Source organism: Medicago sativa, chromosome 3 (assembly GCF_051527215.1).
Source record: "Medicago sativa cultivar Bolivia chromosome 3, Bolivia_mono, whole genome shotgun sequence".
In the NCBI taxonomy this organism is placed as follows: Eukaryota; Viridiplantae; Streptophyta; class Magnoliopsida; order Fabales; family Fabaceae; genus Medicago; species Medicago sativa.
Genome location: NC_140751.1, coordinates 64383683 through 64408326, shown reverse-complemented (window position 1 = coordinate 64408326; position 24644 = coordinate 64383683). Strand labels below are relative to the sequence as shown.

The 24644-nt window shown below is 31.2% G+C and overlaps 2 protein-coding genes and 1 long non-coding RNA gene across 6 annotated transcripts; 2 read left to right on the top strand and 1 right to left on the bottom strand.

Moving 5' to 3' along the window:
* The first annotated feature begins 216 nt into the window (after positions 1 to 216).
* On the top strand, positions 217 to 9560 carry LOC146939135 (ATP synthase subunit beta, mitochondrial-like). Of its 4 annotated transcripts, none has more exons than XR_015031556.1 (12): positions 217 to 491; positions 739 to 880; positions 1003 to 1098; positions 3632 to 4040; positions 4144 to 4219; positions 5290 to 5402; positions 5492 to 5562; positions 6349 to 6466; positions 6548 to 6651; positions 6757 to 6912; positions 7004 to 7243; positions 7333 to 7439. XR_015031556.1 is itself a non-coding variant. In XM_085752917.1 (9 exons), the coding sequence occupies exons 2-8, from the start codon at positions 6433 to 6435 to the stop codon at positions 9249 to 9251; spliced, it is 972 nt and encodes a 323-aa protein (XP_085609043.1). In that variant the 5' UTR covers positions 5492 to 5562; positions 6349 to 6432; the 3' UTR covers positions 9252 to 9280; positions 9387 to 9560. The 4 variants fall into 4 exon arrangements, 1 of the variants encoding a protein (XP_085609043.1); XR_015031554.1 differs by having other exon boundaries at positions 3629 to 4040; XR_015031555.1 differs by having other exon boundaries at positions 252 to 340; positions 3629 to 4040.
* A 611-nt stretch (positions 9561 to 10171) lies between these two features.
* LOC146939134 (uncharacterized) lies at positions 10172 to 12624 on the top strand. The gene is made up of 6 exons (XR_015031558.1): positions 10172 to 10809; positions 10914 to 11018; positions 11125 to 11257; positions 11449 to 11536; positions 11626 to 11654; positions 12322 to 12624. It is a non-coding gene; the product is annotated as an uncharacterized LOC146939134 (long non-coding RNA).
* A 1225-nt stretch (positions 12625 to 13849) lies between these two features.
* LOC146939133 (LRR/ubiquitin-like domain protein) lies at positions 13850 to 18808 on the bottom strand. The gene is made up of 10 exons (XM_085752916.1): positions 18601 to 18808; positions 18432 to 18526; positions 17571 to 17726; positions 16023 to 16133; positions 15820 to 15920; positions 15592 to 15729; positions 15304 to 15352; positions 15076 to 15141; positions 14255 to 14374; positions 13850 to 14137 (listed from the first exon to the last, which is right to left on the bottom strand). Exons 1-10 carry the CDS (start codon positions 18776 to 18778, stop codon positions 14027 to 14029), a joined length of 1125 nt encoding a protein of 374 aa, XP_085609042.1. The 5' UTR covers positions 18779 to 18808; the 3' UTR covers positions 13850 to 14026.
* Between the last annotated feature and the right edge of the window lie 5836 nt (positions 18809 to 24644).

Sequence of the window (24644 nt, the reverse complement as noted above, 5' to 3'; positions counted from 1 at the left end):
ACATGGTCTCTCTCTCCCTTTCTTCGCACATCAGAGGAGACTCAAAAAGTGGGTGGGGCCTACAAATTATAATCTCTCTTCTGCATTTCACTGATGCTCCAAACGATAGAAATAAGCTACTCTCTTTGCTTTTTCTCTCTTCAATCAGCAAACTCTGGCCTACCAAACGAACCGTTAGGGAGTATTAAATAAATATAATTATCATATTTTACAGCTGTAGTCAACCTCTCTCATAAAAATTACTTTCCTATTCAACTATACCTCATCATTTCTCATGACATTGTTCTTACTAAACCTAGAAACTAAAATCTCTTTCCTGTGATCATGCCATTAATTTGTTGTAAGCAAAATCTCTCGTCCCTACCGCCACGAGAAGAAGAATTTGTTGCCTGTTACTCAATCGAAACTTAGCAGCTCATAATCAATTGAACTCGCCAGAAACTTACCAGATCACCGTTGCTTCCGAGTTCCGACGATAAGTTTTCGAAAAGGCAAGTTCTTCTTTCCGTTATTTCTCTGCACTACACCAACGGTCATTCTCCATCAACCTCCTCTTGCACAACTCTCGCTGGCAATATGCCCCTCCTTTCTTTAGTTTCTCTGTCTCCCTTTTATTATCTACTGCATATTTTTCTTTTATGCATGTGTCCTTTTTTTTTTTTTTTTTGAGTTTTTCTTTCTTTTAGTTAACGGGTGTGTGGGTATCGTATACCTAATTAAAACTGTCTTGTATTGCAGGGATGGGTTACATTGCAATTAACTAGAGATTCAGAAAATTCTCAGATATTTTTCAGCAAGATCAGTCACTGGGTTTCTTTCTGATGTATATTCCAAAGCTGCTGACGAAGTTGGAAAAGTTCATTTAATTGCGGATGAAAGGGTTTGTATCTGAGTTAAATTCGTTTCTGTGCTTGTCTTTCTTGGAACTCCAATGTTATCGGGAATCCACCTGCATTGTTTAAACTGTTGACACTTTTTTACATTGCCAATGCCTAATATCAGGTTCAAGGAGCCGTTTTTGATCTTCCAGAGGACATTGCTAAAGAGTTACTTGACAAGGACATACCAGCTGCAAACACTATTTCCAAAGTCACCAAGGTAAATTACAACATTTGCCAATATCTAATTTTGTAAATCTTTGTCCATTGTTTGTGGCATGCCTGTTTTTTCTCTCAACCTAAATGTCATAATTTGGCATCCATTCATTGCATTATTACTGATATATAAAAACATGTTACATGTGCCACTTTGCATTTCTAATAACTTAACAGTAAAACGTGGTTGGTTCCATTTCTTTATGTCAACACATTGATAGGTAAGTTTTGTCACTGGTACTGATCGGTAATGTAAGACTTGGATTTATGTGCTTTGAAATTTAAATTACCAATTTAAGACTTGTTAAGTGTAAAACTATTAGTTCCGTGTGTTAACTAATTATGTTTATTGTTGTGTTAAAGTGATTTGTTATATTGTGGGTGTTTGATGGTCAGCCTTAGTGTTTTTGTTATGTGCCTCTTGATCACTAGTTTGCTGGAGTTTTAATTTATTTCAAGATTTGGGTTCTTTGTAAAATGATTTTTGTTGGTTGCTATAAGCCGTTTAGTTACCCTGTTCTGCCTAAGTCTGAGTGTACATTCTTGGTAGCAGTTAAGATGAGTGAATTGAGATTTGATTGATGCTAAGAGGTTTCAAATCCTGTTTTTATTTAAATTCCTTTGAAAATGAGTTTTTTTCCGGATTTGGGTTCCCAAACATGTGAAACAAAAAGGGCTTTATCATAGAATTATGTTACATTAGCTAGGATTTCATGGAACCTATGATTGTTAAGGTAGATATAGCATAAATGCATATATTGTAAAAAGGATATGAATAAAATTCTAAGAGTTGTTGATGCAAACCGAAAGTAATGGATTGAGCAATTCATGTTCCAAAGGTTATTCCTCTTGAACATTCAGTCAAATTTATTTTCAGGTTTGTGTGTTTTTGTTTTTTATGCTAGTGAAATATGTCTTCTGGATATTTTGCAATGTCGTTGTTCTATAGAAGATAACCCTGGTTGTTCCTATGAAACCTCTTATACAAGTGATAGTTGAAGCTTTGATTTGTTGTTACAAACTTGTATATTTATTCTTGCTAATGATCTGAATTTCTGAATTGGATTTGTATATTGTTTTCCTGCTCTTTTCTTAATTGTGTCAAAATGTATTTTAAGGAGTAGAAATTTCCAAGAGTGTAACATAGGTTGCTGCATTTCTACTTTGTTACTATAATAATACTTGCATAGAATTTCATGAGAACTTAAGAGTCTTATTCTTAATAACCAAACATAAGATTGAACTTTAAAGGTCTAATTTTTTTTTATCTAAGATACACAAGATGTAGTTGCTCGTGCTATAAAGATCAGGAATTATTTGCGTAAAATATACATATACTTGGCAACTAAACATTTAGTAGTGATCATTTTCCCAATTGAGTCAATTATACCTATAAGTTCAGTCCTGTTTCAATTTCTCCTCTGCATGGGTTAGCTTGTTATAGCACTTTATCTAAGATTATTATTTTGTTCTTCAAATAAAAGTTTACAGATAATAATCTCTTACTCATGGAATTGAAACATGGAATGTGATATGGTTTTTATCTTTTAGTAATTCATTTATTCTATTGGAATCGGAGTAAAACTCTTTCAAGTTATATTGTGTCTTGATTGTTTTATTCTTTAAGATGCACCAAAGGTATAATTATACGAACAATTGTGTCCTATTCATTTCTAACAGATTTACCTAATACTAGCTACATTTTAAGGTTATTGACTTTGTGGTAATGTTGGTGAAATCCTTCAAGTTGTGTCAATTTAAGTGTTTTGTTGCATAATTTCATTCCATCTTAAAGGACATATCCTACTTAACTATGGTTGTTCATTAAACTAACATATTGAGAATTATATTGAGAGATTTCCTCATGCATTCTTTATATAGAATATATGTTGCTGAGAATTTACGAAACATAATGTTTCAAAAAAAAAAGGGGTTTTAGTTATTAAACATACTAGTTGTTTGTGTGAAGTATGCACCTAATAGAAAATATTTTTATCATCTACTTTCGTTGTACATGGTACACGATAATTATTCTTTCATGCAATGCAATGTCTTTTTTGTGGTTTTCATTGTTATGTTTGTAGTTCTGATTTGGCAAACGGTGTTCAATGAAAAGAACAAATTTTTATGTGAGATTAGGCATTAAATTTTGACGATATTCTAATTTTCAATTCTCATCTTTGAAATATTTTTCATGCACCTTATTCTGATTTAGTTTGATAAAGGTTTATAACTTTAAGGTATAGAGTAGCAGTGGCCAGTGGGTGCTGCCAGGACAAAAGAAGGTTTTCATTATTATTATTTTGTTATATCAATCTAAATGTTACTTCTAACATTTTATTTTCATGAATTAAAAAAAAAAAAAGATCAGCCACATTACTTTCCGTTATTTCTCTTCTCTTCTAGGTCAAGTAGAGTATCCTAACTTGAGTTGTTGTTTCTTTTTTTATTATTTATTTATTTATTTTTATATAAAGAAATAATGCATATGCATAGGTTGATTTCTGAGCTTGTTGCATTTCAATTATATGCAGTAGCTTCTGGACGAGCTTCACCAAACCCATTAATCTTCACATGGCGGCTTCACGCAGACTCATAGCTATAATTCAACATCCTCTTGTTAGATGCTCAATGCCCTCTGTTTCCGCTGCCTCAATGTTGAGCCAATCTTCTGTGTATCACCGCCTGTATTCAACTAAACCTGAGTCTTTGCAGCAGAATGAAATTGGACATGTTTGCCATGTTACAGACCACATCGTCGATGTGAGTTTTGTAACGGGTTTACCTCCACTGTTCACAGCCCTTCAAGTCATGGACCGTTCGGCAAAACTATTATTGGAGGTGGCTGAACATCTTAGCGACAACACTGTTAGAACCGTTGCTATGCAAGCAACCAAAGGAGTTGTGAAAGGGCAACGTGTGATAAGCACCGGCTCTCCTATCCGTGTATGTAAATACCGAATAATTTATCTCTTGTCTAATAAATACGGAATAATTTATCTCTTGTCTAATTATTTATTATTTTATTATTAACTTTTGTTTTTGATAGGTTCCTGTTGGTGGTGGCACCTTGGGTCGTATTATGAATACATTTGGAGAGCCGATCGACAACAAAGGCTCTTTGTGTAAGTTTTAAAGTGTTTTAATGTGTCTGAGACTCTATTAATATTTTTTGGGAAAATTACATCCACCTCCCTTAAGGTTTATCAAAACGACATTGACACCCCCTCTAGTTTTAAAATTAACATTAACCTCCCTTAAGTTTGAATCAAATAGACAAACACTCCCCTTCTCTTTTAACACCGTTAATTTTTCCGTTAACTTTTTTTGTTAAGAATCTTCTATTAACATTGTGGGGACAAACCTTTATTGTTGAATCCAGTCAATCCACTATTCCACTAATATCATCAACCAAACATTAGGAAACCTTATAAGATTAGAATAGTAATGGGTTTGTAACCTTTTTGGCATTCCCTCTCAAAAATGAAATGTAAGTGTATTCCTAACTTTTTAATCATTGTCATCTAATTACTAGTCGTCACCTTCCTAACTCATTTTTGCCTTCAGTTTAATCTTTGCGTTGTCACACGTCGTTGCTCTCACCAATTACGTTTATACTCTGAGATTGTCTGCATGCTTTCACCAATTACGTTGCTATATTGATTTCTACCAACATTGAAATTTTGATTTAATTAACCTAATGAAAGGTGATTTCAATTAAGAAAATAAATATCAAAGAAATGGAATTAACAGTATAAACAAAGGATTAGTGCCAGATTAAATTGATGATTAAAGCAAAGTCACGCAATGTTCTTTAATCTTAAAAATTAGGTTTACAGTGTTTGGTATTATATCCGTTCCACCATAGAATGGGATCTTCATGACAAGTTTGGTAAGTCTCATGCAGATTACGAAACTTGCCATCTTATTTCCTCATCAACCAATTGCACTTCAAACGGAAAAATGGAAGTGATGTTTCTGTAAAAACAAATATTGAGAACGGAATGTTTTTCTTCTCTTCTTCAAACGGTGATTAAACAAAGTTAGTGTGAGGGGAGGTCAGTGTTTTTTTAAAAAATAGAGGGGAGGTGAGTGACATTTAGTTAGAGTTTAGGGGAGGTTAGTGTAATTTTCCCATATTTTTTCTATTTTCTGACGATTTTTTACTTACGTTGGTTTTTGTCAATTATGTTAGGCACAAATATATTCAGGCCTATCCATGTAAAACAAAGAATTCCTTGGATTGAAAATGAGGAAATTCCCATTATGGAAAATGACGGCAACAAAATTTATGATGAGGGCCTCAAGGTATTTTTATTTGTTGTTTTTTTTCTCTTTCTTTTGTTTATCTATGATTAAATTCTCTTAGACATCTAATTACGGAATTGCTTTTGAAGGTGGACATAAGGAATCATGGGGATGAGGAAGAAAAAGAAAAAAAATCCACATCCTCGTCACTGGCATCAAGGTATTTTTTATTCGTTGTTTTTTACTTTCTTTTGTTTATTTGTGATTGCATTCTAGTAGACATCTAATTACAAAATTGTAGAAGAAGGTGCATAGGAGACCAAAACTGACCATGTGTGCAATATTTTATTATGTGTTGAAGTTTTTATCATGTGTGTTTTATGAATCGCAAACAGGGAATCACTTGCTTAACACACGCTTCCCTCTCACACATAATAAAAACTGCACATGTAACTGTTGACAGTATTTTAATTTTATTTACCTTTTATGAATCGCGTTTAGGTGTAGTTAGATGAGAGAAATCAGATGGAAATTGAAATGGAGGTTTATAAAATAAAATGAGAGGTAAACAAGAAGAAGAAAGTGAATACTTAAGAGGGACTTGTATCAAAAGGTGAGAGAAAGTTAACAAAGAGTTTTTTCCGTGTTGGATTGCTGCTTCGTGTGTTTTTGCAAATTTTGATTTTGCGACATTTAGCGTTATTATTGTTATAAATAAATAGGGAAGTTGTTGCAAAGGGAGGATCATTCAGTTATTTGGATATATGATTGGTAGGGAGAGGATAAAGCTCTCAAAAATCTTGGTGTGAGAACCGTATCTTGCCTTCTTTGTGGACTGTTTTACATTTCAAATCTAAAATTACTGTTGCATGTAACATTCTGGTTGTATACTGAAGTCCAAAATTTCTATTGATAAAGTTTGCATACTGTTTCAGTTGGATTGTGTGCTTGGATATCTAAGTTTCTGATTGCATTTATATAAATTTGCAACCATTTTTATATACAGGTTATTGACCTGGTTGCACCTATCTTAAAAGGAGGAAGTATTTTGCTTTCTGCTGGTGCTGGTGTTGAAAATCAAACATTGGCTATGGAACTTGTACACAACATTTCCAAGGCGCATGGTATTTTCTAGCTTAGTACGCTCAATTTTTTATTTTTATTATTATTATTTTGTAATCTATGCTTGCTTTTCCATTTATCAGGTGGTTTATCTGTTTTTGCTGGCATTGGAGAACGTACCCAAGATGCTTGTGCTCTGTATAACAAAATGTTTGAGTCTGGTTTGATTAAACTGGGCGACGAGCAGGTGAACACAATGATGTTCATGATACACATTCAACAATGTTATACATAGTTTTTCTTTTCTTTTCTTTTTTCTAAGTTGTTGGTTATGGTTGTTTCATGGATTTAGAAGGAAAGCAAATGTGTTCTTGTGTACGGTCAAATGAATGAATCCCCTGGTGCCCGTGCCCGTGTAGCTTATAGCGGACTTAGTGTTGCAGAAAATTTTTCTAATGATGGAAATGATGTGCTTTTCTATGTTGACAACATGGTCAACTTGGCTGAAGTAAGATTATCTTTTATATATGCATTAATTTTTTTTTTTTATTTTCATTTAATAGAAATTAATAGTAATTTGATGTCTGACACAATTGCAGGCAAACTTAGAGATATCTTCACTGATTGGGCCGTCTGCTGTTGGTTATCAGACAACACTGTCAATGGATTTCAAAGATTTACAGAAACGTATTATTACAAATAATACACATCAGGATTCTTCCAACACAAAGAAAGGTTTAATTACCTCTCTCCTGCTAAACCCCATACCTCCTTATGGGCCAAACATTCCACCTCCAATCTTTGCTCACACGGATTCTACGTTAATGATGTGTCCAAAGGTCTGATACGTTTAAAGTGGCTATTGATTTGATATTTTTGGTTATAACAAACCAATTAAATTGTTTCATTTTTGTTAATTGTTGAACAGCTCCATGGGCTTGGTATTTTTCCCGCCATCGACCCTTTGGACTCATCATCTCGTATACTGCACAGTTCTACCTTAGGTGAAAAACATTTTAGAGTTGCTTTTGATGTTCTTAGACTTCTAAAGAAGTATAAGAATCTAAAAAAAATCATTGAAGTTGAAGGAGCTGAAAACCTAGGTGACGATGACAAAGAGACGATTGCTCGAGCACGAAAAGTCCAACTGTTAATGACACAGCCTTTTCATGTTACAGAAGTTTCCACTGGTGTTCCTGGTAAATATGTTAGTTTGGAGGAGACGATTTCCAGCTTTGAGGTATGTACTTATATTGTCATTTAGTCTTGACTTGCGCACAACAAATGGATAAACAAATTTTGAGGCGTAATTAGATTAATACCCAGCCAACAAATTACCTTTGACCACACCTGAAAAGCAACGTCGCCGTGCAAGAACACATGATTCGATGGATGTTCTGCGTAGCCAAGTTACATCTAGAGGGAATTCAATCATTTAATAATTAAATAATTAACAATTAAATTAATTTAATAATTTAAATGCTTCATCAACTAGAAAATATGTGATTAATCTACTGAAATTAATTAAATCTTGTTTCCTTCTGTACTTATTCCATATTTTACTAATGTACTAGTTTGTTTTTGATTGTTGTTTTATTTTTAGTTTTCCTTTAGACTTTTCTTGCACAACTGCCTTAAAATTCCCCTCTATTAAAAAAGAACGGTGTTACAAAAGTTATGTTTAGTGGATGGTTAATGCATGTTTGATGACTTATTTATGATTATGTAACTTGCAGGAACTGTTGTATACAACAAAATACGATCATCTTCCAGAAGAGGCATTCAAGATGGTTGGAGGGATCGAAGATGCAAAGAAAAAAGGAGGTAAGATTAATGAATCCGCAGCATAATCACAACATTTATGGCTAACTATAGGGCAAAATCCTATGATTTAGTTAGTACTTGTTTATGACTTCAATTAGATCAATGATTATCATATTTTCTTGGCACTTGCCTATTTGTTGCGTTACCGTGCGGCATGAATTGTGTACATAGATTAAATAACTAATTGTTTTCTCAAGGGGATTCAGGTTTGTCTTTTGATAGCGTATAATGTTTTTGACTTTCTCACTAAATACAACTAAGATCTAAATGATCTTTTTGGAGATTTGGTTTTGTTGTCATAAGACACTGGGTAGTTAAGCTGGACAAGGAATAAACATTAATTATAAAGGGTTATTTAGTAGACAGAAAAATGTGTGTAAAAAAATCTACTGCTCCACAAAATGCAATAATCACATTCACATGATTTATGATTAGGCAGAAGCTTGCAGTATGGGTATTAAGAACTGATATTTAAAATAATGGTCTGTGATTCTGATTTGTGCTATAACATCAAGGGTTATTATCATATGATATATGTGTGTGTGTGGGGGGGGGGGGGGGGGGGACACATGTATTATTGATAGAGTAATGCTAGCAACACTTTCTTCTGAACACCTTCTCTAACACTCACTCTCTTATCTTATCTTATCTTATTTACTAAAGCTTATCTGGTGAGCTATTGTTAACCCTAATTTTTCCCTCCCTAATCTCAGCATTAACTACTTCTAAATTGTAATCCTAATCAGCATTCCACAACCTAATTCAAATTTCCCTCCCACATAGCTTTAGGTCGCCGATCCAATTTAAAACCTAAGGAATTTGATAGCTTCCACTATCAGCTCTATATTCCCAACAAGCCTGTTCGCATCCTCCATGCATATTAATGTTTTCTCCATTTCCCACGCCCATTATTAACAAGTCTGTGTTATAAATTGATGGTTTGTTAACAGCTCCCTTTTCCTTTTTGCAAACCAATTCCTAGCAGACCTCATTAAGAATGGCATGGCTGATCGTCCTGTTTGAAGCATTGCTCTCCTATCATTGTCTCACTGGTTTGTATATTCTTTCCTTATCTCCCATAGGTTTTTTCGTTTCAGCTATATAACCTGCTGTGTCGTTTTATTTTTCTAACCAACTGTCTTAATACTTTCTTTTGTACACCATTGGTACGTAATCCAGTTACGGAAATGGATCGGCTGATCAATAAGCAGCATTAAACAAAAAATGATCCGGAGAAGAATGATTGATGCACGAAGGACTAATTGTTTCTCGATTTTGTGAACTATTAGATGGCACATTTTTTGTTCTATTTATCGATTTTGTGTTTTGTCATTTGACATATCTTTTTTGGTTAAAGTAGTGTTTCACAATGTATCAGTCGGAACTAATTGTTTCTGTATGCCTTTATCATTTTGGAGTTAGTACTTGCATGTCGATTACAATCATCGAAATTGAACATGACTTGATTCTGCTATATAATGGTTTAGTACAGTAATCTTCATATGCGTTACTTTTTACTTATATACATGCATTTTTTTTTTTTTTTTTATAAAAGGAAGGTGTGCAACTGCATTCAAAATCTGATTAACATTTTCATACATTTTTGAGTAATATTCAAATTGTCAACGATGAAGAGGAAGCTACCTTTGTTAAATTGACATTAAAATTGAATAAGTATTGATGCAAAATTAGAAAAGATGTTAAATGAAAAAATTGGCTGGATGTAAATTGAAATCAAAAGAGAATTACCATTGCTACAAGATTAGTTTCTCCAAATGAGTCAACCATCCATTTTCATGGTAATTATCACACGAGTCTTAACATTCATTTTAACTTAAATGCTTTTTACGGTTGTTTTAACACTAGAGTCAACCATCCACCTTTGTATTTTATGTTTGAATTCACACGTCGTATTAGAGATAATGTGAACAGACAGAATGCAGTTAATGGATCGCCGCATGATAGTTTTGTACATAATTGTCCAAAATTCTCTCCAACTTCAACATCAGGAGCCAAAGGCATCTCTAACATTTATGATATAAATTTCAGCTCAGGTACACACTATATTCAGTATTTTTCAAAACTATTACATATTTGTTGTAATATTTACAACAAAAATATAACAAATTTACGCGTATTTCTTGTGATGTCTCTCAAAGTTTATTAATGTATGTGTTTAGTGTTTACACATGCACATACACTGTGCAATGGAGTTCTTACAATACAATGAGGTGTGTATGTCATTTTCTATATGACAATTGTAGCCTCCAAAGTAGATTTATGTATGCATACATTTTTCTAAAATGTAAGAGCTCATAGAGTGGCCTATCAGATAGAAGCTTGAAAATGATGTTTTACAATTGAAAGTGGACATTTTGATTTTATTACTATGCTTACGAGTTGGTATATGATCATGTTAATTTCTATAATGTGTTACGAATTGCGTGAGGATTTTCTGAATCTATTCAAACAATTACAAGAAGAGTCCGAAGGCGAAGATTCCTGTAATGAATGTTCCGTAGATTTGTCAGATGAGATTGATGTTGAAGTGGCATCAGGACACGAGTTGACTTCTTCGCAGGTCAATATTATTCAAGATAACCACGCCTAATGGAAATTGCCTTACTTAGTAAAAATGGATGTAAATGGTAGTTTCATATCACTAATGCTCCTGTTCATTTACAGGAGTTGATGAAAGAACAAACATTGGATCAACAATGTTTGATGAGCCAAGAACATCCACTTGGAGAAACTGCTGAGACTACCATCCAACACTCTCCCGAAAATAATGTAATGTAGTACCACCTCATTTTTCATATAAAGCTATAATAGAAGTATTAAAGAAAATAAACTTCAACTATACAACCAACTTAAATATCCTTTTAAATTTATGCAGGGTATCAAGATAAGTGTTGAAGATGGAAACACATCAACTAATGCCAAGCCAAATAACATTGTCAACTCATTTAGAATTAGCCAGTTAATCATCAGGTCCAATTGTTACTTTTGAGCATAAAAGTTCTTCACAGGTGAGTTTTTTTGTTATTGTTGCTCAGTAATTCGAAGTTCAGTCTTAAAACTAACTCTTTTGATTTCAATTACTTATTATTTCTATAGTGAAATCATGATTATTTGTCTAAATTATATATTTTGTTAATTAGTCAGGCTGATCCTACAAATATTAACAATTTATAGAAGTTCACATTATTTTAATGTGTAGGAATATGGTGATGGCCAAACAGCCATACCTTCTCTTTCAAATTCCACCATAAAGCCCCTTACCATTGAAAATTTTGATAATGATCAAGGTGAAGACTTTTTGGATCAATCTTATTTTCTTATGTTACCTCATCACCCTTTTGATTTTGACCTTTCTTCTTTTCCACATGTTGTTCAGGTTCTCTAAATGACAATCCTCTCATGAAGGTAAACTCAAATATCAAAGAACTGTTTCCTATGGATGATGAAATAATAGTTTCCAAATCAAAACTATCTTCTAGAATGTGCAAAACTTAGGGGGCGGTTTTGTAGAATGTGCGAGTTTAGCGAGCTCACTGCAATTTTGAGAACATTTTCTCTCTTACATAAACTAATTTAGTCAACAAATTTGGCAAAATATCAAAGATAGATACTTGTTCAAAAAGATAGATAGTTGTTCAAAAATTGATGAGAATTACGGAGCTATTGGAAGCAAAATTAGAAATCATGTTGGTGGAAAATATGAATGACTCAAAAATGAAGAAACAAAATAGATATACAGGGACACCACATTCTAATGGATGAGGATTACCCCAAGAAAATGATTCCATCAGTTTTGATCCAATCGAGAATTAAAGAGTTGTTGCTCACAAACACACACCGTGCAGTTTTTCACTCAAAATAATCTTCCATTATTTAAAATGAGATACAATATATTGAGCTCTTGCTCCAAGTAACTCAATGAACCCTAATATATTAAAAAGACATCTAATATTATTTTTAAATAGGAATTAATGCCTAATTAGACTATTTTCTAATGATACTTGATAAAAACTAAAACATTTGTAAGTGATTGGTGCATGCAAAGAGTCTTCAATTTTTTGATATATTGCAGGTGTTGGTTTGTTTGAATCTTCTGCCAATAAAATGCAAGAATTTAATTGACAAGCATTCCATTAGCAATTGTCTCTCGCAAGCTTGCATGCTTCTTGGCGTGAAAGTATTACTTTGCATGCATATGATATGATCCAACTTTGAGTTGTTTTTTTTTTTTTTATAGGTTTCTTTACACATGCTCAATGAACTCTTGATCTCATCAAAAGTTGTGGTTGTATCATAACTCCTCTTAATAATAATCCAATAAAAAAAACACTTAATATTAATAAGAATTAAGGGTACATTTGAGGAGATATGAATACATGTATGTCATAATTTGAAAGTAGACATATATTTAGAGATAGAGATAGTTTGAAAAAGAACTTATATTTAGAGGATTTATAGAATATCAACATATAAAGTGATAAAATAATGACAGAGATATAATAAGTTGATACATCTATCATCTAAATTGAAATTTTTGCAACAAAATTAGTTTTTTTTCTTGTATTTTTTTGTTTCCACTAAAAAAAACAATCTTGTGTTGATAGTTGGTCTAAATTGTATGTTTTTGCAAGCCACTCACGTTGTCTGTCTCATTGTTACAATTATATATATTTTATCATTTTATTTTGGTACATGTTACAATTATTTATTATTTGAAAAGGAGGAATTTGAAATTGTGAAAAGAGTGAATCTGGCCACAAGGAACAACAATGGTAAAATTGGAGTTACAAGATGGTTAATCTAAAGGAATTATCCAAGATCAAAGGTTAACAATGGTTAGTCAAGAATTAAATTTTAAATTTTTTGGGTTAAAAACTAATGTAGGTAAATTTGAGTGAATGGTGTATTTAAGCTTTCAAAAGACCTCACATAGTCAAGGATTGATGAAAACAATGGTGGTTTCAATGTGTATAAAAAGTGTGAAGATGAGAAAATCAGAAATAAGGTTTCATGAAGAAAATCAATGTTATAGTTCGGTGAACAGTTTCTTTATTTTCAAACCAAACCAAACTGAAACCTTATTTTTTTCTTCTTCTTCAAACTAAATTGTTTTTCAAAACTGAAACCAATATGCTTAGACTGAATCCACACAAAAACATGCATCCAATTAGACGAACATGCATTCAAAAAATGCTGCAAAAGAGGCACGTGTTTAACAGAAAAGTGTTGCTGCAAAAGAGGCACATGCTGCAAAAGATCTCAATGACAAAAAATTGCACATTCTTTCCATTGTAAAAACATAGCACCAACATGTAGGGAATTGACACCACGAATGATTGTTTGCTGGCAGTTTACAAACAGGTTTTTCAATATTCAGTGGGTTTGGCAGTTCCGTTCTTACAGTTCGATTCAGTTATTTGCAGTTTGGTTCTAGTTAGTAAACTGTGTATGAAACATAGGTTCTGTTCAGAACTGTCAAAATAGGTTCAATTAGTTTTGGCGCAGTTTCGGCGTTTATTTTGAACAGTCCTACATTATATACAAGTTGAAAATGTGTTTGAATGAAATCTACAATTCGGGGAATATTAGACACTTGTGACTTGTCCACTAGAAAAATGTTTCCAATAATCATATAGGAAGATAACATTGTATACATTGCTCAATTTAAAAGACTAAACATTAAAAGATATATTTCTAATTTGCCACAACACCAGAGGCATGTTAAGGAATGTTGATTAAGTTTGAACTGCATTACATATGTTTAAAGTAGTTTCTATTTAGTTTTTATCAGCACCTTCATCAAAATCTCTAGAAACTCCAACTCGGAATTCTATTTGTTTCTGATGCTTTGAGCGACGGCGCTCATCAAAACTGTCCCATCCTTCAAACTGAAAGAAAACCACAGACATTTTGCTGTCATGCTCCAATGAATAACTATGATAAGCCTTCAATTAAAATGCAATGCTTTTTGTTTAGAATGATAATACAAAAACTAAAGTGCGCACCTGACGAAGTATATCAATAGTTATTTCTGTATTATGGAGATCCAAGGTGGAAAGCTGCAAGCAAGTCTTGAATAGTTTTGATGGCAGGGATTTCATCCCATTGTTACTAAGATGCAAAGCCTGCATAATTTTCACAAATGTGGAGTATAATGCAAGAAAAGTTAGCATTTTTGGAACATAACAGATCCATTTTACTTTGAGCATGTGATGTATATTTATATATATGTGAATAGTCAAATACAACATAATTTACAAATATTTACTAAAAATATCCCAGATACTTGCAAAAGTAACTCATATTTAGAGTCTACCTTTGATTTTCCCTATCACTGTAATACAAATTTGTTGACCTCAATTTCTCAAAAGTGAATTTGTATGAGCAAGCAAGGGTGTAACCACCATTAGTTTAATATTGAATGTACTATAACTTAACTCATTAGATTTAAAGGGCAGAGACACTATATCTGAAGAGAAGTTGAGATAAAGGAAAAAAATTTGTATTACTATATTTAATTAGAGTAAACAGTGATTTTGGTCCGTAAATATGCAAGGCAGTTTCGCTATAGTCCCCGAGTGTACCAAAAATGCAAAAAAAAAAAAAAAATCCTTGAATATATCTTCTTTTAGCAATTGCTTGCACCAAAGTGACTGGTCAAAGACACATTTGAGAACAAAATTAACGAGGTAAAACAAATGGTACATTGAAAATATTTTTGTAATTTTGAAAAATTTAAGGACTAAAAGTCTATAACTAACAAAAGTGACCGTTTACTTTCAGAAGAATGGTTTCAAACCAATCTTGGAAGGAAAAAGAAATCCACCTTCAAATTGCTAAAACTACTGAATGTCTCTGGCAACTCTGATAGAAAATTTGATGAGAAATCAACCTGCTCCACAAAAACAAAAACAAAAAACCTTGATAAGCATTACCTCATCTAAGAAAACGAGATTATCATTTCACTTATGATTTAATTCGGCTATGCAAGATCATACACTAAGAAACTTTCTGAAAAAGGAATGAAAAAATTCATAAAGATAGAAGACCGTACCTCAACAAGAGAATGGCATTTCCCTATAAATTCACTGATTTTACTCATCCTGAGAAAAATAGACACATCAATCAAAATGACAAGTTTTTACCAAAAGAACACCACTTTGTGGTTATTATAAAAAAAAAAATCTCTGCATGACGAGATGAAATTTGCATGAAGCTGTGAACTGATCCGTTCACCTAAGTAAACTCATTAGCATTAGACATTGGATTAAGACTGTTGAAAATGATGAATGACAGCAATCAGAATCAATATTTCAACAAAAATAATTTGTATTCATTGTACCTATTATTGTTGGCTTTCAAGACTTCTAACTTTGTCAGATGCCCTATTTCATCAGGAAGGCCAGCCAATTGATTATTGGAGACATGCAGCTCCCTCAAAGAGGTTATTGATCCCAACGCAGATGGCAAAGTAGTTAAACTGCAGAAAACCGTTTGTCGCTTTCTGAGTTAAACAAAAACAGGCACAAATTGTAAAGAAAGATATGCAATATATAATCACGTAACTCACCGGTTCTGGTTCAATGATAGTACTGTTAGGTACTTCAGATTTGACAGTGCTTCCCAGTTAATTGATTCTTCCAACAAGTTATTAGAATTAATAAATAGTTTCTGCAACATTTTGAAAGTAGCAAACTGTGATTAAATTTTGCTTCCAATGAGAAAAAATTTATAGATGAAAAAACAATGAAGAATGAGAAAAGTCTAACTTACATCTAGCCGAGTAAGTTGTGAAATTTCAACAGGGACATTTTTAAGTAAATTGTCGTTGCAATGTAGAACTCTTGCAGACGATCCACAAATCCAAACCTCATCAGGTATGGCCTATTTAAATTAAAATTGCAAGCAAAGGTAAAGAGGATATTTTGTACCACAATTGACAAGCGATTAAAAATAGGGCTAGAGTGTTCCCTACCCCCCCGCCATTTGAGTGAATTTTGGTTTCCCCCCTGTAATTTTATTTTTTTAGATTCCAACCTTGTAATTTAAAGATTCTTCTCTTTTAGACCTTCATGATATCAAATTTCAAAATTTAAGGTACTTTCGCCCCCTGACATTTAGGCGAATTTTGGTTTTCCCCCTGTCATATACTCCCTCCGGTCACATTTATAAGCAAAAAACACTTTTTTAGATACATTAAATAATTAATGTATCTAGTCACATTTATAGGTCAGGTACATTAATTGTTCAATGTACCTAAAAAATTGTTTTTTGCTTATAAATGTGACCGGAGGGAGTATCTATTTTGTACAGTCAAATTTCACGAAAGGCTAGATGCAAAGAATCTTTAAATTATATGGTTGGAATCCAAAAAAATTATTACAGGTGTAAACCAAAATTCGCTCAAATGGCAAGGGGGAAACACTATTTCCCTTCCAGTATAAATTTATATGAACAATTCAACCATCTAGCTTTTGTAACTCTTTGACTCATAACCCTCATGTTCTTTCAGCTTTCTCACGGGAATCAAGGTACTGATAAGCAGTGTTACTTGCAGCTACCCTTGCAAAATGTAATATTCACTCTATGATGCTTCCAAGCTCTATGCAGACTTCAAAATGACTAAACATAGTAGTACTCGGAACTACAATAACTTGCCTATAAAACAAGTTGAGCACAGCAGATGAGGTAGTTTACGGTCAAACAAAGTGATCGCCGGAAGAAACCGAACACATGTCTAAAAGTGAACGGTGTTTTGCGAACCTTAAAATTATGGAAAAATATGAGCAAATGTGGCCGCGATTGCGATGCCGTTACGGATACCTTCTAAACCTTTATATTGCGGTTGCAATTGTAGTTGCAGACCTCAATTTAGAACTATGTCACAACATGACCTTCCAGCTAAGTTAATAAAAAAAACAATGCGAGATCTTTCTAATATATCTAATATGAATTTAGTCACAGGCAGCTCACATGTAAAGTACACAGTCACAGTCTGTAATTTACACCCCTTTAAACTTTCTAATAACTAAAAAAAATCTACAAAGAATCATGATGATTTGATGAACTAGTAAATGGAGCCGATAACCTATACAGCCCATCTCTAATGATCCTGTATTCTGAAATAAGCAACTCCTACATACCTCTAACATGCAAACCAGAGAAACACTCCAAAAGCATATATTGCATAGAAAAACATAGTAAAAAGTTCAACACAAATATCTTCAAATCTTAATGCATTCCACATCTCCCAATTTCCAGTTGACATGAAAATTTAAGTGTCTAGTTGAACATACGATATAACCATAACGACTTTTTTACCTCCAAGTTGCATTCAGACAACGCTACAACTCCTGTTGCTTTCCACCGTTCCAACCTGTTCTTTACTGGAATTTTCTTCACGTCATTACTAGAGCTTGAGTGGCTATCTTTCCTCGTTCCTGGAACAGCCTGAGCTCTCTTCAAGACTGGACCATCCTGAACAAAACATATGAAATCTACAAGCTTCACTTTTCGGATTGCAAAGAAATAAAAACACACTCTACAAAGTTGCATCTATACACAACTTTTTATTTCCTTTTATTGAGTAGCATAATAAAGCTTATCTGACTTGTGTAATTATGTACCACTTCTAACTAGCCTTGGTCATTACCCATGTGAAACGATCCATGTACACTTAGTAAAACACTATTAGTAGTTTGTTTCCCCCCAATTATTTACCTCAATCATAAAACCATACCACCTCTTTAGATTGACTTATTTGATTTATCTACTCACATAAGTACTTGTAAAACTGTTTGGAAGAGCTTACTGAAACAACTTAAGATATGTCTATAACTTGTTTTCAACGTATTTCCATAAACTCTCCATATGATAAACACTTAAGCTATAAGCGCTTAATTACATTGTTTATCCAAACAAGACTATAATCTATGTAGCACCGATACTTCAAATTAAAAGCATGTCTAAAGTGTCTGACACGACACTGTCACTTATGATTACATATGATCACTTCTATTTACTCAAATTATTACCGGTGTACATGTGTTGTATGATATTCGGTGTCTGTGTTTGTGCTTCATAGCGATAATTCAACATAATGATGAAAACATATAAACATAGTTAACAACCCATCAAGCTAACACATTAAAAAAAGACACTTTAATCATCAAAAAATAATACCCCTTGATATAAACCCTGAGAAGCCATAAGCATAACTTTAGACCCATTACTCAAATTTGAAGCAGCCACTGTCACAGAATCTTCCAAAACCTTACCTGTTAAACAATTCAACATTCATTCACACATCAATGAACAAAAGGGTCAATGAAAAAGTGAGTAAAAATTCAACCTTTGAAGATGAGTTTTTGGCCTCTTGGAAGAACATTGGTGGCAGGTAGAAGAAGGGACTTGAGTTCTTTGATGGTTGATTGAGGTGAAATTGAAATGGGTATTGTGGAACCAATGAATTTCACGCTTATGGTTATTGTTGTAGCATTCGAATTCGTTGTTCCGCCATCGATTTCCATTTTCAACGTTTTCTGAACAATACGAAGCTCAATGTGATTTCCTTGAAGAAGATCAAATGTGTGAAAGAGTGTTCATGTTAGCACCCCATTTTTGCTATTACACCCTTATAGAAACCGAATGAACCGGCCGGTTCGTTGTTGGTTGGTTTGATCTCGTTTTACGTTAGAGTACGGGTGAATCAGATTGAAAAATGGACCGGGTTGTTATAAATTTGTTAAATATTTTTATGTTTCTTAATTTAATTATTTGTTGTATGATTAAGGGTACGTCTGTTATAAATTTTCCTTTGTATTTCTAAAATGATATTTATGAAAAATTACTTAAAAATAGTATAAGTTATTCCAAAATCATTTATTATAAATTAAAAAAAAGATTTTAACATTCATTAACTTAAATTTATTAAAAAAAAATTCACTAACTTAAATATTCATTGTTCTTAAAAATTAAAACTTAAATATTCATTTTTAAAGATTTTACACATATTTTTTTTTCAAAAAAGACTTATTTCAAAAATGATTTTTATGAAAAGCTATTTGAAATAGCTTTTTATTCTAGATATTTTTTAAAAATTTATCATAAAAAAAATTATAACAAATTGATAAAATATTTAGAATGACATTTAATTGAATTATTCATTTGAAGCTTTCTTTGTTATAAAAGTCATAGCAAAAATGTGTTACAATATAAAAATCAATTTAAAAAAAAAACACTATAACAAACAAAATGGTGGTTTGTATCCCAATCACGACATCTAATCTAGCGATTTTGACATTTTTTTTATCAATTGAACTAAGATTTATGGACAAGGATAGAGCAATTTAATTCGCTAAATTTGTGAAATGACAAAATCAATTTAGTCCGAATTAGACTACAAAAATAACCTATAACAAACGGGCCATAAATAACGGTTGAATAGATTGAACTAATGGAACAATGATTCATGTAAACCATTTTTTGCTTCAAAATTGTAAGAAACAAGGACAAAACATATGTTTTTTTAGATAGACAAAATGGTAGTGCGTATCCCAATTACAACATTTAATCTAACAATCTTGACATATTCTATCAATTGAACTAAGATTATGGACAACAATTTAATTCGCTAAATTCGTGAAATAACAAAGTCAATTTAGTTCAAGTTGGACTTCATTGGTCGAATTACTACCACCAATTATTTTGAACACATCTGCTAATAAACGTTCAGAAAGTGATATTTTTCATAATAGAGATGAGACTAACATTACCTTATATTTTCAATTTAATGGATGATTTTGATATTTAGTAATAAATTTGAAAGACTAAATTGTCTAAACCTATATAATTTTAATGATGAAAACAACCCTTCATTCATTCATTGATTTTTCATACTTTTTTTTTAATGTTTCTTTGTCCTGTTTGTAGAATTAAACATTCGAAAGCTATATATTCAAACTGTGATTGGGGTACGTCAAGTACGCCTATCTAGTTCAATCTTTATATGTAGCAGCCCCATAACAATGGTGGAGGTTTAATATTGTTGAAACATATCATAAAAAAAATGGAGGTTCAATCTATGACATATATGGATGTTTACATTCGAACATTTTGTGAAGTTTAGATCGAATATAAAAATCACGAGGTTCAACATAGGTTTATATTGTTAGGTATGTCCAGTTTCTTCATCTTTTTAAGAATTTTCATCATATCATGACAATCTATGACAATCACAAATCTTGTGTGAATCTTTTGCAAACCATGGTTATACACATGCTTCTTTTTAAAATGAGACAAATTTGTCTCTCCAAGGAATGTTATCTTCTAACTTGGTCTTGTTGTGGTCACTTTTGTAGTTGTGATATTATTTTTAAAAATTAAAGTACTTTAGAGTTTGTTTGAATGTATAGGTTAGTTATAAATTCTAGAGAAATTAGCATTTTAAGCAATTCAAATGTTTTAATTGAATTTTCTTCAATTATAATTTTTGTTTTGATTTGAATGACTAGTTAAAATTTGTCATTTTTAATTTTGTTGGGCCATTTATATAAATTTGAAAAGTTTTATGAATGAATATATAAATATACAATGAAATGTGATTCAAAACAATTGTAATAAAATTATTGGTTCAATTTTGAAATTTTAGAAAACTTCAGGGACCTATCTACAACTTTTAGATAAATATATAGCTCAATCTGCAATTTTTAAAATATAATAGGATCAAATTGTGCAATTTGAAATGTTATAGGGACCAATATGTGAATTTTAAAATTTGTTAGGGATGAGTATGGAAAATTTTAAAAAACAGAGAACAAGTTGTAAAATTTGGAAGAAAAAAAAGAGAGAGAGACTAATGTGTGAACTTTGAAACATATACGAGCCAATATGTGTAACTCTATAAATATTTTTTTTTTTGACAAACTCTATAAATATATAACAACCAATTTGAAAATCGCATTTTATAGACTAAGAAATGAATTTCAAATTCTTAGTTTATAACAAAATCATTTTTTTTCAAAAAAAAAAAAAAAATCATTTTTTGTAAATAAAAATTAATAAAATTATTTCATTCTTGGAAATCTCAAAATTTATTGTCCAAACAATGTAGTTTACATTTAAGAATTTGAATTGCTCTCTGAAGTTTCATTACATCATAAAATTCACTCATCCAAACATATTCCTAAGTTTACCATTTTTTTTAACGACAACAATTTATTAATAACCAACTTCATGTACAAGTCAGACAGGGACTGACAGACAGAGAATATAAAGCAAAGACGTCCTGTATAGGCATAACACCCAAAAGAAACTCATAAAACACCAACACAAACACCACCTAACCAGGTGCTAACACCAATACCAATAAGAAAACTAACCACCAAACTCCATCAAACTCCATAAACAAATTAGTAAAGAACCCCTCAAATCTCAGCCTATCGGAGAAGACATCTTAACCAACCCAAAAAATTAAACCTAGACACTAACCATAAACACTATTTTTATTGGTATGAAATGACCTAAAAATTAAACAACTTAAATCCTTATAAGAAAATAAACATAAATCATTTAATGTTGTTTTGATTTTTTTTAATTAATATTATGAATTGATTTACAACTTGCGTGACTCAGTTTTTAAAGAGTTATTTTAGAAACCTACCCACCCTTGGTGAATGCATGCTTGTTAATTAAATAAAAAAAATTAATAGATAATTAACTTTAAATAAAAAAGTTAATTTAAAATGGTATATAAATCACATATAATTAATTTTCTCTCATTTTCATAAATTAAACATGATTTTAGAGTAATGTATTTCAATCACAAACGACACCACAAACTACATGCATGAACCATCATTATATCTTTCAAAGAATACATTTTTTTTTGTTTGAAAGAGAGATAAAATCTTTCAAAGAATACATATCTATCTCATTTCATGTTTTAGTAAAAAACATGAATTCATTCTTCATGTATTTAATATTACTCTTGGAATCATGTATTTCAATCACAAAAAACATCATAAACTATATGCATAAACCATCAATATATCTTAAAAATAATAAATATTTTCCTCATTCTTTATACATTAAATAAATCTCTTTGAGTGATGCATGTTATGTGAGAAAAATATTATATATGTTAGAAACACAAAATGATTGTAAGATATTATTATAATTATGGACAATGTATCTATATCTGTCAAATAACTGAATTTTTTTTATATAAATAATTGCGTAAACTTTTGTAATGTTCTATTATTTTATAGACAAATTATAAACTACGTAATTTCTAATTTTGAAATTAGACGAGGAATATAAACAACATTGTTATTTATTTGTTCTCTCATTTCTGTTCATATATTTTTTTATATTTATTTATTTTTTTATTTTTTTCTTCCTTTTTTACAAATGCATAAAATAAAGAAACTTTTACGAAGGCACGAATAAAAAAAATGGTTACTCTATAATTGTTTAAATATGGTTTGATAAATGAAATCCCAAATTTACCCTCATCTTCTTCTTCTTTCTTCCTGTTGCTCATGTCATCATTTTCAATTTCAATTCATCTATCACTATTATTATCTTCTTCATGCTCATGCCATCATTTTCGATTTCAATTCATCCATCATTATTATTGGTATCAATTTATTTTTATATGGATTCATATCATTTTTCCTTCAATTCCTCTTCGTCATTTTCTTTGTATAGATTCCTTCTATCTTCTTTTTATTGATTCATTTTTTTCTTTTTCGATTTCAATTCCTCTTCGTGTCCTTTTATTTTGATGCATTCCTCTTCTTGTTTTGTGATTTCAATTTTTTTTCCTCTTCGTTTTACAAATTTCTATTTTTTTTTGTTTTTTTGTTTTTTTTATAGATTCCTCTCTTTCTTTTTGTATCGTTTTCAATTTTTCATTTTGTTTGATGTTTTTGTAATATATACAATATGAAAATATGTTAAAAATGTAACTGATTATAAGGATAATTTTGTCATTTAATAGGAAAAAATAGTGTTATACGGGTTGTTATCATGTGCGTATCAAACACATGATATGATTAGTGTTTATCCTGTCTATATCATATCCTATCTTTATCCTGTTTCATATCCTATCATATCTTTATCCTATCCTGACCATCATACTAGGGAAAAGATGGGCACGTGCACTCACGTGCCCATCTTTCCGCTCTTTTTATTGTGCTAACGTTTGAAAATTATGAACGGTGTTTTTTTTATGAAATTTTGATTTTGATTAAAACTAAAAATATAAATGTTTGTTGCTTACAAGTTATAACAAATCAAACTAACCATGATTATCTATTTCAATGATACCAACAATATAACAAAAAAATATAATATAAATTCTTTTTTTTTAATGACACCAACAATAATCTTTATTATAGAAAAAGTTGTTCAAGGGTATAACTGAGATAATGAAAAAGTAAGTATAAATATACTCATATAGTTTGTTATTTTTTTAATATTTAAATAAATATATATATATATATTCTTATCGTGTTTGTTACATTTTTTTAATATTTAAATAAATATATATATATATATATTCTTTGTTTTTACAAGCACATATATATATATATATATATATATATATATATATATATTCATATCGTGTTTGTTACATTTTTTAAATATTTAAATTTATTCTTATCTATTCGTTACATGTGTTATTTGTATCGAAAATTAAGGACTTTTTAGAAAGAAAAGGTCAGTCCAAAATAGTTGAAAGGAGTAATTTTTTTATATATAGTATAGAATAGATGTATTATTAAAAAATATTGGTGTCCCTTTAAAGTGAACAATCTCATCCATACGGACTCAAATAACTCACTAATTAACATGATTTTCTATCATTAATGAAATATTTATCATCTGTAATATTTTGACATATTTTTAGTCTACCGCTTTATAATAATATTTAATAGCAACTATATCAATATTTTTTTTTATCATTAACGTCATCTTTATCATTAAATTTTTCTTATTTCTCAATGCAAATAACATTGTAAATACTCTTTGATGTACAATCCACGCTCCGACGCTCAACTCGTGTAGAGCATGATTCATGTTCTTAGCAAGAGTTTGTTGTTAGTTATAAAATACAACAAGTATCATATATGTGATATCATTCAATAACAGAAATCCAATACCTCTAAAAAAGTGAAGACTAGATACTGGGTTAGTCATTTAAGTTTTATAAGTTTCGTATTTAGCGATGTCAATGCGGGCCAATCTATCCCATTTACGCACGAACCTTCGTTAGCCCAAAAAAAAAGGTGGGGCGGGACATGGCAATGTGAGGTGGTTGCCTCAAACACACTGCTTCGCCAAGAGGCAGACTGGCCCATCTATAAATATATCTTTTCAAAATTTTCTTGT